Here is a 14,484-nt window from a genome sequence, read left to right as displayed (position 1 = left end):
CACACTGATCTAATCTGATGTGCCCAAGCCAGATACCTGCCATCTTTTCTGGGATGCTAGTTCATTAATGTCGGGGCTCAGGCCTTTGAGCTGAGGCAACCTTCATTATCGAACGAAGGTGTTCATCAGTCAGACGTATCCTGTGAGACGTTTTCGTCATCTTCATTGAGAAGAAAAGTTGCTCACATAGATAAGTGCTGCTTGGGTGCGGAGCTGAGGCATGGTGTCAGGGATGAATTGTGGAAAGGGTGCGGCGCCAACAGCATCAACGTCAGCGTGTCATCACACTGGAGTTCAATCAGCTCCATTTGGGGGTTAATTGGTGCTTTTTCCACATCAACTGCGAAGGGACTACTAAGCAGTTCAAATCTACATTTCTGACCATCAAAGTCGCCAAATCGCCGGGTTAACTCAGCGCCATGTACACCGAGTTTTTCAGCAAACTGTGCGCACACGGCGGTAGAGCATACTTGCCAACCCTCCCGAATTTCCCGGGAATTGCCCTTGCCGAAAATCACCCGGGGCAACCATTTTTTCGTAGTCCACCCAGACCACAGTCTTGGGGGAGTGCCTTAAAGGCAGGCCAGAGTTTGACACCCATGGACTAAAGTGTGAGCAGAGAAGACTAAGGTGTTAGCAGAAAAGCGCTGGCTTCCCTCCTTTGTGGTTGCACCTTTGCTACCTACCTGAGGCTCTCCAGGTGTGTCTGCGGGTGACCCTCTTACCGTTTGTGGCGTCCAGAGCCAGCTGTAGACCCAAGTTCCTTCCCGGGTTCAGGACCCAGTGGTTGCTGGTAGCCGTCACGTCGAACACCAGCCAGCCCTCTTCTGTGGCCCAGATGACGCGGGAGTCCAGGAGAAATAGGTCGGACTCTCTGGACACAAGCCAGAGGGTGAGGCTTTGAAAGCCAAAGCAGCACATGCAGCAGACACACACCTGTACCTGTCAGTATGCTCCTGCAACACCTGGTAGACGCTGATTCGAAAGGTCTCGTTCTCCAAGCGTTCGTGGACAAAGTCTTTATAAATACGAAACTCAGCAGCTGTGACCGCCTCGCCCTCAGGAATCTGCGACACGTCGAATCTGAATTCTCGATGATGTCGCCGCACTGGCAGGAATTCTTTGTCACGCTCCACTGACACGATCGAGAAGAAGAGAAGATGATCAATTAATAAGGTCACAATCAGAATCAAAGACAAGTGAAAAAGGTGATCAATTAATGAGGTCACAATTAGAATAAAACACAAGAGGAGAAGATGATCAATTAATAAGGTCACAATCAGAATCAAAGACAAGAGGACAAAATGGTCGATTAATAAGGTCACAATCAGAATAAAACACAAGAGTAGAAGATGATAAATTAATAAGGTCACAATCAGAATCAAAGACAAGAGGAGGAGACGATCGATTAATTAGGTCACAGTTAGAATAAAACACAAGAGGAGAAGATGATCAATTAATAAGGTCACAATCAGAACCAAAGACAAGAGGAAAGGGTGATCAATTAATAAGGTCACAATCAGAATACAACACAAGTGGAGAAGATGATCAATTAATGAGGTCACAATCAGAATCAAAGACAAGAGAAGAACGTGATCAATTAATAAGGTCACAATCAGAATCAAACACAAGAGGAAAAGGTGATCAATTAATAAGGTCACGATCAGAATCAAACACAAGAGGAAAAGGTGATCAATTAATAAGGTCACAATCAGAATCAAAGACAAGAGGAGAAGATGATCGATTAAAAAGGTCACAATCAGAATCAAACACAAGAGGAAAAGGTGATCAATTAATGAGGTCAAAATCAGAATCAAAGACAAGAGGAGAAGATGATCGATTAATAAGGTTACAATCAGAATCAAGAACAAGAGGAGAAGGTGATCGATAATAAGATCACGATCAGAATCAAAGACAAGAGGAGGAGACGATCGATTAATAAGGTCACAATCAGAATCAAAGACAAGAGGAAAAGATGATCAATTAATGAGGTCACAATCAGAATCAAACACAAGAGGAAAAGGTGATCAATTAATGAGGTCACAATCAGAATCAAAGACAAGAGGAGGAGACGATCGATTAATAAGGTTACAATCAGAATCAAGAACAAGAGGAGAAGGTGATCGATAATAAGATCACGATCAGAATCAAAGACAAGAGGAGGAGACGATCGATTAATAAGGTCACAATCAGAATCAAAGACAAGAGGAAAATATGATCAATTAATGAGGTCACAATCAGAATCAAACACAAGAGGAAAAGGTGATCAATTAATGAGGTCACAATCAGAATCAAAGACAAGAGGAGGAGACGATCGATTAATAAGGTCACAATCAGAATCAAAGACAAGAGGAAAAGATGATCAATTAATGAGGTCACAATCAGAATCAAAGACAAGAGGAGAAGATGATCGATTAATGAGGTCACAATCAGAATCAAACACAAGAGGAAAAGGTGATCAATTAATAAGGTCACAATCAGAATCAAAGACAAGAGGAGAAGATGATCGATTAAAAAGGTCACAATCAGAATCAAAGACAAGAGGAGAAGATGATCGATTACTAAGGTTACAATCAGAATCAAGAACAAGAGGAGAAGGTGATCAATAATACGATCACAATCAGAATAAAACACAAGAGGAGAAGGTGATCAATTACTTAGGTCACAATCAGAATAAAACACAAGAGGAGAAGGTGATCAATTACTTAGGTCACAATCAGAATAAAACACAAGAGGAGAAGATGATCAATTAATAAGGTCACAATCAGAATAAAACACAAGAGGAGAAGATGATCAATTAATAAGGTCACAATCAGAATCAAAGGCAAGAAGGGGAGACAATCAATTAATGAGGTCACAATCAGAATTAAAGACAAGAGGAAAGGGTGATCAATTAATAAGGTCACAATCACAACCAAAGACAAAAGGAGAAGGTGATCAATAATAAGGTCACAATGTTTTTGATCATTGCCTATGACTGTTGTCTTAAGATTGTTGTCTTATGAATGTCTTCTGATTGTTGTCCAATGATTGTTGCCCTATGGTTGTTTTCTGAAATATGGTTGTCTTATGGTTGCTAACTTTTTATTACTGCCTTATGATTGTTTTCTTGAAGTTAGTTGTCTTGTGATTGTTGCCTTATTATTGTTGTCTTATGATTGTTTCCCTAAATATGGTTGTCTTATGATTCTCATCTTGTGATTGTTGTTTTATGATTGTTGTCAAAAGTAGTGTCAAATGACTTGTCTAATCATTGCTGTCCTGTTAATTGTTTTCTTACGATTGCTGCCTTATCATTGTTGTCTTATGATGTTTTTCTTATGGTTGTTGTCTTATGATTGTTGCCTTACGATCGTTGTGTAATCAATGCTGTGTGCATGAGGAAGTGGAAGCAGACATGTGTTAAGCAGCATGATAGAGATGCAAGCACATTGTGACAAGTTTACGAGCGCCTCTCTTCTTTTCCCCGCCCTGAGGCCCAGAGACTCATGCAGTCTGCCCTCATCTGTTTCTCATGAGCAGAGAATCCATGTTTGGAGAACCAATCTTCTCCACAACACAACTTTCCAAAAAACTGAAGACATGACCAAACAACGCTTCCCGCCACGCTCCTCTTAAATCTCAGCAGGACGTCAAGGACCATCATCTCGCTTCATGCCCCCCTGCACACACACACACACACACACACACACACACACACACACACACACACACACACACACACACACACACACACACACACACACACACACACACACTTTAAAACTAGACTTTCCCAAACTTGAGCTTTCTCATTTTTGTGCAGTAAATGAGTCAAGTGTTGTTAGCGACATGACAGGTGGACAGCAGCTTGAGAAAAATAAACGTATTTTCTAACTTCTTCAGTAACTTGAGTGTCCGCCCTGAGATCGGTAGGTTGTGAGTTCAAACCCCGGCCCGAGTCATACCAGAGACTATAAAAATGGGAGCCATTACCTCCCTGCTTGGCACTCCGCATCAAGGGTTGGAATTGGGGGTTAAATCACCAAAAATGATTCCCGGGTGCGGCGCCGCTGCTGCTCACTGCTCCCCTCACCTCCCAGGGGGTGAACAAGGGGATGGGTCAAATGCAGAGGAGAAATTTCACCACACCTAGTGGGTGTGTGACAATCATTGCTACTTTAACTTTAACTAGGGACGGCGTGGCGCAGTGGAAAAATGGCCGTGCGCGACCCGAGGGTCCCTGGTTCAATCCCCACCTAGTACCAACCTCGTCATGTCCGTTGTGTCCTGAGCAAGACACTTCACCCTTGCTCCTGATGGGTGCTGGTTAGCGCCTTGCATGGCAGCTCCCTCCATCAGTGTGTGAATGTGTGTGTGAATGGGTAAATGTGGAAGTAGTGTCAAAGCGCTTTGAGTACCTTGAAGGTAGAAAAGCGCTATACAAGTATAACCCATTTATCATTTATTTACCATTTAACTTATTTATTTTTGTTTGCATCAGTCGGTGACATCTCTAATCTCTTGGTTACTGAGTCTTTATTTGCTACTCATTCTTAATTTGTTACTGATTATTGATATGTTACTGATTTTTAATTTGTTACTGATTTTTAATTTGTTACTGATTATTGCTATTTTACTGATTCTTAATTTGTTCCTGATTATTGATTTGTTACCGATTAATGATTTGTTACTGATTATTCTTTTTTTTATTATTGATTATTGATATGTTACTGATTATTAATTTGTTACTGATTATTGATTTGTTACTGATTATTGATATGTTACTGGTTATTGATTTGTTACTGATTCTTGATTTGATTATTGATATGTTACTGATTGATGATTTGTTACTGATTATTGATATGTTGCTAATTATTGATTTGTTACTGATTATTGATATGTTGCTGATTATTAATTTGTTACAGATTATTTATTTGTTACTGATTATTAATTTGTTACAGATTATTTTTTGTTACTGATTATTAAAATGTTACTGATTCTTGATTTGTTACTGATTATTGATTTTTGTATTGATTATTGATATGTTACTGATTATTAATTTGTTACTGATTATTGATTTGTTACTGATTATTGATATGTTACTGGTTATTGATTTGTTACTGATTCTTGATTTGATTATTGATATGTTACTGATTGATGATTTGTTACTGATTATTGATATGTTGCTAATTATTGATTTGTTACTGATTATTGATATGTTGCTGATTATTAATTTGTTACAGATTATTTATTTGTTACTGATTATTAATTTGTTACAGATTATTTTTTGTTACTGATTATTAAAATGTTACTGATTCTTGATTTGTTACTGATTATTGATTTTTGTATTGATTATTGATATGTTACTGATTATTAATTTGTTACTGATTATTGATTTGTTACTGATTATTGATATGTTACTGATTATTGATTTGTTACTGATTCTTGATTTGTTACTGATTATCGATTTGTTACTGATCATTGATTTGTTACTGATTATCGATTTGTTACTGATTATTGATATGTTACTGATTCTTGATTTGTTACTGATTCTTGATTTGTTACTGATTATCGATTCGTTACGGATTCTTGATTTGTTACTGATTATCGATTTGTTACTGATTATTGATATGCTACTGATTCTTGATTTGTTATTGATTCTTAATTTGTTACTGATTATTGATTTGTTACTGATTCTTGATTTGTTACTGATTATTGATTTTTGTACTGATTATTGATATGTTACTGATTCTTAATTTGTTAATGATTATTGATTTGTTACTCAATATTAATTTGTAACTGATTCTTGATTTGTTACTGAATATTGATTTGTTACTGATTATTGATGTTACTGAATATTGATTTGTAACTGATTCTTGATTTGTTACTGATTATTGATTTGTTTCTGATTACTAATTTGTTACTGATTATTAATTTGTTACTGATTATTGATTTGTTACTGATTATTAATTTGTTACTGATTATTGATTTGTTACTGATTATTGATTTGTTACTCAATATTAATTTGTAACTGATTCTTGATTTGTTACTGAATATTGATTTGTTATTGATTATTGATTTGTTACTGAATATTTATTGTTTTACTGATTATTAATTTGTTATTGATTCTTGATTTGTTACTGATTCTTGATTTGTTATTGATTTTGGATTTGTTAGTAATTATTGATTTATTACTGTATATTGATTTGTTACTGATTCTTGATTTGTTACTGATTCTTGATTTTTAACTGGATATTGATTTGTTACTGATTCTAGATGTGTTACTGATTCTTGATTTGTTACTGATTCTGGATTTGTTACTGATTCTTGATGTGTTACGGATTCTTGATGTGTTACTGATTCTTGATTTGTTACTGATTCTAGATTTGTTACTGATTCTTGATGTGTTACTGATTCTGAATGTGTTAGAAATTATTGATTTGTTACTGATTCTTCATTTGTTACTGATTATTGATGTGTAACTGAATATTCATTTGTTACTGATTATTGTATTGTTACTGATTATTAATTTGTAACTGAATATTGATTTGTTACTGATTCTTGATGTGTTACTGATTCTTGATTTGTCAATGATTCTTGATTTGTTACTGATTCTTGATTTATTATTGATTATTGATTTGTTACTGATTATTGATTTGTAACTGAATATCGATGTGTTATTGATTATAGATTTGTTACTGATTCTTGATTTTTAATTGATGCTTGATTTGCTACTGATTCTTGATTTGTCATTGATTTTTGATTTGTTACTGATTACTGATTTGTTACTGATTCTGGATTTGTTACTGATTATTGATTTATAACTTATTCTTGTTTTTTTTTATTGATTATTGATGTGTTACTAATCCTTGATTTGTTATTGACTCTTGATTTGGTACTGACTATTGATTTGTTATTGATTCTTGATTTGTTACTGATTATTGATACATTACTAATTCTTGATTTGTTACTGAATATTGATTTGTAGGGGTGTGGGAAAAAATGAATTCAAATTCGAATCGTAATCCTCACGTTGCGCAATTCAGAATCAATTCTCATTTTTTAAAAATCGTTGTTTTTTTTTTTTAATTTTATTTTTATTTTTATTTTTTTTTAATTAATCAATCCAACAAAACAATACACAGCAATACCATAACAATGCAATCCAATTCTAAAACCAAACCCGACCCAGCAACACTCAGAACTGCAATAAACAGAGCAATTGAGAGGAGACACAAACACGAAACAGAACAAACCAAAAGTAGTGAAACAAAAATGAATATTATCAACAACAGTATCAATATTAGTTACAATTTCAACATAGCAGTGATTAAAAATCCCTCATTGACATTATCATTAGACATTTATAAAAAATAAATAAAAATGAACAATAGTGTCACAGTGGCTTACACTTGCATCACATCTCATAAGCTTGACAACACACTGTGTCCAATAAAGTTAAAGTTAAAGTTAAAGTACCAATGATTGTCACACACACACTAGGTGTGGCGAAATTATTCTCTGCATTTGACCCATCACCCTTGATCACCCCCTGGGAGGTGAGGGGAGCAGTGGGCAGCAGCGGTGGCTGCGCCCGGGAAATATCTTCACAAAGATAAAATAAGTCATATTTTTGGTTCATTTAATAGTTAAAACAAATTTACATTATTGCAATCAGTTAATAAAACATTGTCCTTTACAATTATAAAAGCTTTTTTTTTTTACAAATATCTACTACTCTGCTTGCATGTCAGCAGACTGGGGTAGATCCTGCTGAAATCCTATGTATTGAATGAATCAAGAATCGTTTTGAATCGGGAATCGCGTTGAATTGAAAAAAATCGATTCGGAATCGAATAGTGACCCCAACAATCAATATTGAATCGAATCGTGGGACACCCAAAGACTCGCAGCCCTATTGATTTGTTACTATTATTGTTTCCTTAGTGATCATTGATTCGTCACTGATTCCTGATTTGTTACTAATTATTGATATGCAACTGAATATTGATTTGTTATTAATTATTGATTTGTTACTTATAATTGATTTGATGTATTTGATATTTACATAAAAGAATGTCCAAGTGTAAAACAAGCAGTGATTATGACATATATTTGATATTGACATAACAGAATGTGTAGAACAATTACAGTGAAGGTCTGCAACTTGTGGCCCACAGAGCAGACAGTGAGGCATACTTATATAATTATGACTATTATAAGTGACGATGATGTCAAACATTACAGTAATTTGACAATGAGTTCTGACTTTGTGCTTTTGCTGTCATCTAGTGTCTACTTGTAAGATTGCCTACTAAAAAAAAGGAATACAACATCAGTATTTACATTAATTGTTTTACAGTTTTTCTTGAAATAAAAATACTTCCAAATGTTATAAGAAGAATACTTCAAAATCCTTCACAAAGAAAATAATTCAGCATTTTTCTATAATAGAATGTTTTAGAATAGTTCCAGAAGAAAAATACTTCAAGTAAAATAATTCTTCAAATGCAAGTTAGTAGAAATTATATTAATCCGTCAATAATACGTTAATAATCGTCCTTCTAATCAAATAAAGTCGGGTGAGGGAAAAGAAATGTGTTATTTGTGTAAATGTTCCTCATGAATATTCAACATTGATATATTTTCATGATGAGTTTGGATCACTACGCCGTCTTTAGCTCCTCCCCCTGCGCCGTAACGTTTCTCCCACACCTCAGCGACGGCTGACACATGTGACCACTCACATTAGCTAAAGTGTCTGCTCAGCATTATCACACCTGCACTCGCACCTTCAACGCTTCCGCTGCACTGCGGGGGCTCACACTCTGCGTCTTAATCCCCACTCCCACGCTTCGTCGTCACATGCACAACATGGACATCTATTATTGTTACAATGTTGGAAGTACTTGTGACTATTCACTACTCACACTACCTCGTAGTAGTAGTAAGTACACATCACATTCACTACTTCTACTACCAGTAGAAGTAGTGAATACCCATGTGTTTACATGTATTTACTACTTCTACTGAGTAGTAGAAGTAGTAAATAACCATGTGTTTACATTTACTTACTACTTCTACTAGGTAGTAAAAGTAGTAAATACCCATGTATTTACAAACCCCGTTTCCATATGAGTTGGGAAATTGTGTTAGAAGTAAATATAAACGGAATACAATGATTTGCAAATCCTTTTCAACCCATATTCAGTTGAATATGCTACACAGACAACATATTTGATGTTCAAACTGATAAACAGTTTTTTTTTTGCAAATAATCATTAACTTTAGAATTTGATGCCAGCAACACGTGACAAAGACGTTGGGAAAGGTGGCAATAAATACTGATAAAGTTGAGGAATGCTCATCAAACACTTATTTGGAACATCCCACAGGTGAACAGGTGTCATGATTGGGTATAAAAGTAGATTCCATGAAATGCTCAGTCATTCACAAACAAGGATGGGGCGAGGGTCACCACTTTGTCAACAAATGCGTGAGCAAATTGTTGAACAGTTTAAGAAAAACCTTTCTCAACCAGCTATTGCAAGGAATTTAGGGATTTCACCATCTACGGTCCGTAATATCATCAAAGGGTTCAGAGAATCTGGAGAAATCACTGCACGTAAGCAGCTAAGCCCGTGACCTTCGATCCCTCAGGCTGTACTGCATCAACAAGCGACATCAGTGTGTAAAGGATATCACCACATGGGCTCAGGAACACTTCAGAAACCCACTGTCAGTAACTACAGTTGGTTGCTACATCTGTAAGTGCAAGTTAAAACTCTCCTATACAAGGCGAAAACCGTTTATCAACAACACCCACAAACGCTGTCGGCTTCGCTGGGCCTGAGCTCATCTAAGATGGACTGATACAAAGTGGAAAAGTGTTCTGTGGTCTGACGAGTCCACAATTCAAATTGTTTTTGGAAACTGTGGACGTCGTGTCCTCCGGACCAAAGAGGAAAAGAACCATCCGGATAGTTATAGGCGCAAAGTTGAAAAGCCAGCATCTGTGATGGTATGGGGGTGTATTAGTGCCCAAGACATGGGTAACTTACACATCTGTGAAGGCGCCATTAATGCTGAAAGGTACATACAGGTTTTGGAGCAACATATGTTGCCATCCAAGCAACGTTACCATGGACGCCCCTGCTTATTTCAGCAAGACAATGCCAAGCCACATGTTACATCAACGTGGCTTCATAGTAAAAGAGTGCGGGTACTAGACTGGCCTGCCTGTAGTCCAGACCTGTCTCCCAATGAAAATGTGTGGCGCATTATGAAGCCTAAAATACCACAATGGAGACCCCCGGACTGTTGAACAACTTAAGCTGTACATCAAGCAAGAATGGGAAAGAATGTGTCTCCTCAGTTCCCAAACGTTTACAACACTTTGGCACGTGTTGCAGCCATGAAATTCTAAGTTACCGTATTTTCCGCACTATAAGGCGCACCTAAAAACCACAATTTTTCTCAAAAGATGACAGTGCGCCTTATAACCCGGTGCGCTTTATTACGATTAATTTTCATAAAGTTTCGGTCTCGCAACTTCGGTAAACAGCCGCCATCTTTTTTCCCGGTAGAACAGGAAGCGCTTCTTCTTCTACGCAAGCAACCGCCAAGGAAAGCACCCGCCCCCATAGAACAGGAAGCGCTTCACCCGCCCCCGGAAGAAGAAGAAAAAACGCGCGGATATCACCGTACGTTTCATTTCCTGTTTACATCTGTAAAGACCACAAAATGGCTCCTACTACGCGACAAGGATCCGGTTCATAAAAAGACGCAATCTCTCCATCTGCACACGGATTACTACCGTATTTCACAGCAACTGATATTCCTGTGAACTGCACTGTGGAACGGGAGCACGTACGGTGAATATTCGCACCACAGGGAATGAGGAGTCATCCTTCACTGTGGTTCTAGCTTGCCATGCTAACTTCCTCCCATGGTGATATTCAAAAGGAAGACCTTGCCAAAAGAGACCTTTCCAGCCGGCGTCATCATAAAAGCTAACTCGAAGGGATGGATGGATGAAGAAAAGATGAGCGAGTGGTTAAGGGAAGTTTACGCGAAGAGGCCGGGTGGCTTTTTTCACACAGCTCCGAAGGCGAACACACCTTCACTAAGACGGGCAGATAGCGCCGGTCGACATACGCCAACATCTGCCAGTGGATCGTAAATGCCTGGGCAGATAGTTTCGGTCACAACTGTGGTCCGAGCTTTCCGGAAGGCAGGATTCACAGAACTGCTGCACAACAACAGCGACACTGAATCCGATGACTTCGACGAGGCGGAGCCGGCCATTTTTGGATCCCACGCTTGCGCAACTTTTCAATTCGGACACCGAAGACGAAGAATTCGAAGGATTTACGAATGAAGAATAACTTCAGAAGGTGAGCGCTATGTTTATTTTGTGTGTTGTGACATTAACGTTCGAGCAACATTATGTTGCTATTTATTGCTCTACACCATTTTGAATTTTACTATGTTTGTGATTGCACATTTGCGTACATTTTGGGACAGAGTTGTTAGAACGCTGGTTTTCAATATATTATTAAAGTTTGACTGAACTATCTGACTGTTTTTTTGACATTCACTTTAGCGCAGCGTTTTTTTGACATTCACTTTAGCGCAGCGTAGGCGCGGCTTATAGTCCGGGGCGGCTTATTGGTGGACAAAATTATGAAATATGTAATTCATAGAAGGTGCGGCTAATAATCCGGTGCGCCTTATAGTGCGGAAAATACGGTAATTATTATTTGCAAAAAAAAAAGAAGAAAGTTTATGAGTTTGAACATCAAATATGTTGTCTTTATAGTGCATTCAATTGAATATGGGTTGAAAATGATTTGCAAATCATTGTATTCCGTTTATATTTACATCTAACACAATTTCCCAACTCATATGGAAACGGGGTTTTTACATGTACGTACTACTTCTACTAGGTAGTACATTGACTTAGTACTTCTACTGCATAGTAGCAGTAGTAAATACCCATTGTTTACAGTTTACTTACTACTTCTACTAAGTAGTAGAAGAGATACAGCAATGATACCGCAGTGCTATCACAACGATATCACAGCAATATCACAGGGGTATCACAGCGATATCACAGCGCTATGACAGCAATATCACAGCGATATCGCACATGTTCCTATTAGCATGGAAGTGGAGCTGTGACTTAGTCCTGGCGCTATGAGGGACTTTGACACACTGGCACTGGTCCAAGAGACCAACCCAGATGAAAAGAAAGGAACATGTCCTCCATCTTGCTGCTGACAGTCGGAGCTCACATGAGTTTGAAGTTCTGCAGAGAGAACATTTTACTGCACAAGTGTGAGCCGCAGGACAGCAGTGGAACCCGAATGAAGCCAACATTCCTGTCCATCATCAAAGCACAGCCAGAACACACACGGCCTCCTGCATCTTGACAACATGGTGGAGCTGCTACCTTCTACCAGATGTTCTCCTGGCCTCAAGCAGGTGAGTCTCACACGTCCAGATGGCAGCAAAGCAGACGTTTCCTGGAAGCTGCAAGTTCAACATTCCTCCTCTTTTCTTTCTGCTATTTCTTTCTTCACCAGCCCACTCTTTATATCGACACTATATTGCCAAAAGTAATTGGCCACCTGCCTTGACTCACATATGAACTTGAAGTGCCATCCCATTCCTAACCCATAGGGTTCAATATGATATGGGTCCACCTTTTGCAGATATTACAGCTTCAACTCTTCTGGAAAGGCTGTCCACAAGGTTGCGGAGTGTGTTCATAGGAATTTTCCACCATTCTTCCAAAAGCGCATTGGTGAGGTCACACACTGATGTTTGTAGAGAAGGCCTGGCTCTCAGTCTCCGTTCTAATTCATTCTAAAGGTGTTCTATCGGGTTCAGGTCAGGACTCTGTGCAGGCCAGTCAAGTTCATCCACACCAGACTCTGTCATCCATGTCTTTATAGACCTTGCTTTGTGCACTGGTGCACAGTCATGTTGGAAGAGGAAGCGGCCCGCTCTAAACTGTTCCCACAAGGTTGGGAGCATGGAATTGTCCAAAATGTTTTGGTATTCTGGAGCATTCAAAGTTCCTTTCACTGGAAAGAAGGGGCCAAGCCCAACTAATGTAAAACAACCCCACACCATAATTCCTCCTCCACCAAATTTCACGCTCGGCACAATGCAGTCCGAAATGTACCGTTCTCCTGGCAACCTCCAAACCCAGACTCGTCCAGAGTCCAGTGGCGATGTGCTGTACACCACTGCATCCGACGCTTTACATTGGACTTGGTGATGTATGGCTTAGTTGCAGCTGCTCGGTCATGGAAACCAATTCCATGAAGCTCTCTGCCTCCTGTACGTGGGCTAATTGGAAGGTCACATGACGTTTGGAGCTCTGTAGCAACTGACTGCGCAGAAAGTCTTTGCACTATGCACTTCAGCATCCGCTGACCCCTCTCTGTCAGTTTACGTGGCCTACCACTAGGTGGCTGAGTTGCTGTTGTTCCTAAACCAGTGGTTCTTAACCTTGTTGGAGGTACCGAACCCCACCAGTTTCACATTTTTTTCTTTAATTTAATCTTAATTTATAAATATTAATCATGAAATGATGTTATTATTTTAAAGAAATACTAATACAGATATATTTTAGAAACAGAAAGTAATCACACATGATCCCATGTTTACATCTCATTGTGCAACATGTGAATGTTTTAGTGGGAACTAAATGCGATATCTGAATGGGGTACAAATTATTTCCAAAGCAGGACCCCCACCCAGACATACAATAGTAGTACACAGCTCATGAAAAACAATATTTTTTGTTATTGTCATTGTAAGTGGGCCAAAACACTTACCGGTATATTAGAAAATAATCTCATGGAAATGACTGCTGTCATTTGATTATAATAATAAAACATTTAACTTGCTATTTAGTCAGGTTTGGGGCAGGTGTGCTGCTGGTGTGGCTACAGCGCATGTGCACGTCTGACGTAACTCACATGTGCTCCACTGAATGCTCAAGGAGTTTTTACATTTGCTCACGCATATGGAAAATTAGAGGGAACATTGTTTGGGTGTATCCATAATACGTCGACAGGGAGAAGTTTTTATTCACACGATGAGTCAGGTGTGTCTTGACCTCCGCGGCGGAGGTCAAGACACACCCTGAGGCCGACTCACCAAACCCCTAGGGTTCGATCGAACCCAGGTTAAGAACCACTGTCCTAAACTCTTCCATTTTCTAATAATAAAGCCCACAAGTGACTTTGGAGTATTTAGGAGCGAGGACATTTCACAACTGGATTTGTTGCACTGGTGGCATCCTATGCATACTTGCCAACCCTCCCGGATTTTCCGGGAGACTCCCGAAGTTCAGCGCCTCTCCCGAAAACCTCCCGGGACAAATTTTCTCCCGAAAATCTCCCGAAATTCAGGCGGAGCTGGAGGCCACGCCCCCTAGCAAGAATGCTGCATAGACAGCAGTTTGCTGACTTTACCTTTGTTTAC

General features: G+C 38.7%; 1 protein-coding gene across 5 annotated transcripts in view; it reads right to left on the bottom strand.

Moving 5' to 3' along the window:
* Positions 1–14,484, bottom strand: part of bmp7b (bone morphogenetic protein 7b) — a 64,427-nt gene that overhangs the window by 19,626 nt on the left and 30,317 nt on the right. For 4 of the 5 annotated variants that reach the window (XM_061923998.2, XM_061923991.2, XM_061924016.2 and 1 more), the window contains 2 exons: positions 937–1,135; positions 726–874 (listed from right to left, as the gene is read on the bottom strand). In XM_061923998.2, the coding sequence (XP_061779982.1) occupies positions 726–874; positions 937–1,135 (348 nt within the window). The remainder of the gene's footprint in view (positions 1–725; positions 875–936; positions 1,136–14,484) is intronic. The other variant, XM_061924033.2, reaches the window with a different exon arrangement.

The sequence above is a fragment of the Nerophis lumbriciformis genome, linkage group LG01 (genome assembly GCF_033978685.3).
Source record: "Nerophis lumbriciformis linkage group LG01, RoL_Nlum_v2.1, whole genome shotgun sequence".
Classification (NCBI taxonomy): domain Eukaryota; kingdom Metazoa; phylum Chordata; class Actinopteri; order Syngnathiformes; family Syngnathidae; genus Nerophis; species Nerophis lumbriciformis.
Note: the sequence above shows the minus strand (reverse complement) of the source record. Positions and strands in the feature narration are given on the sequence as shown.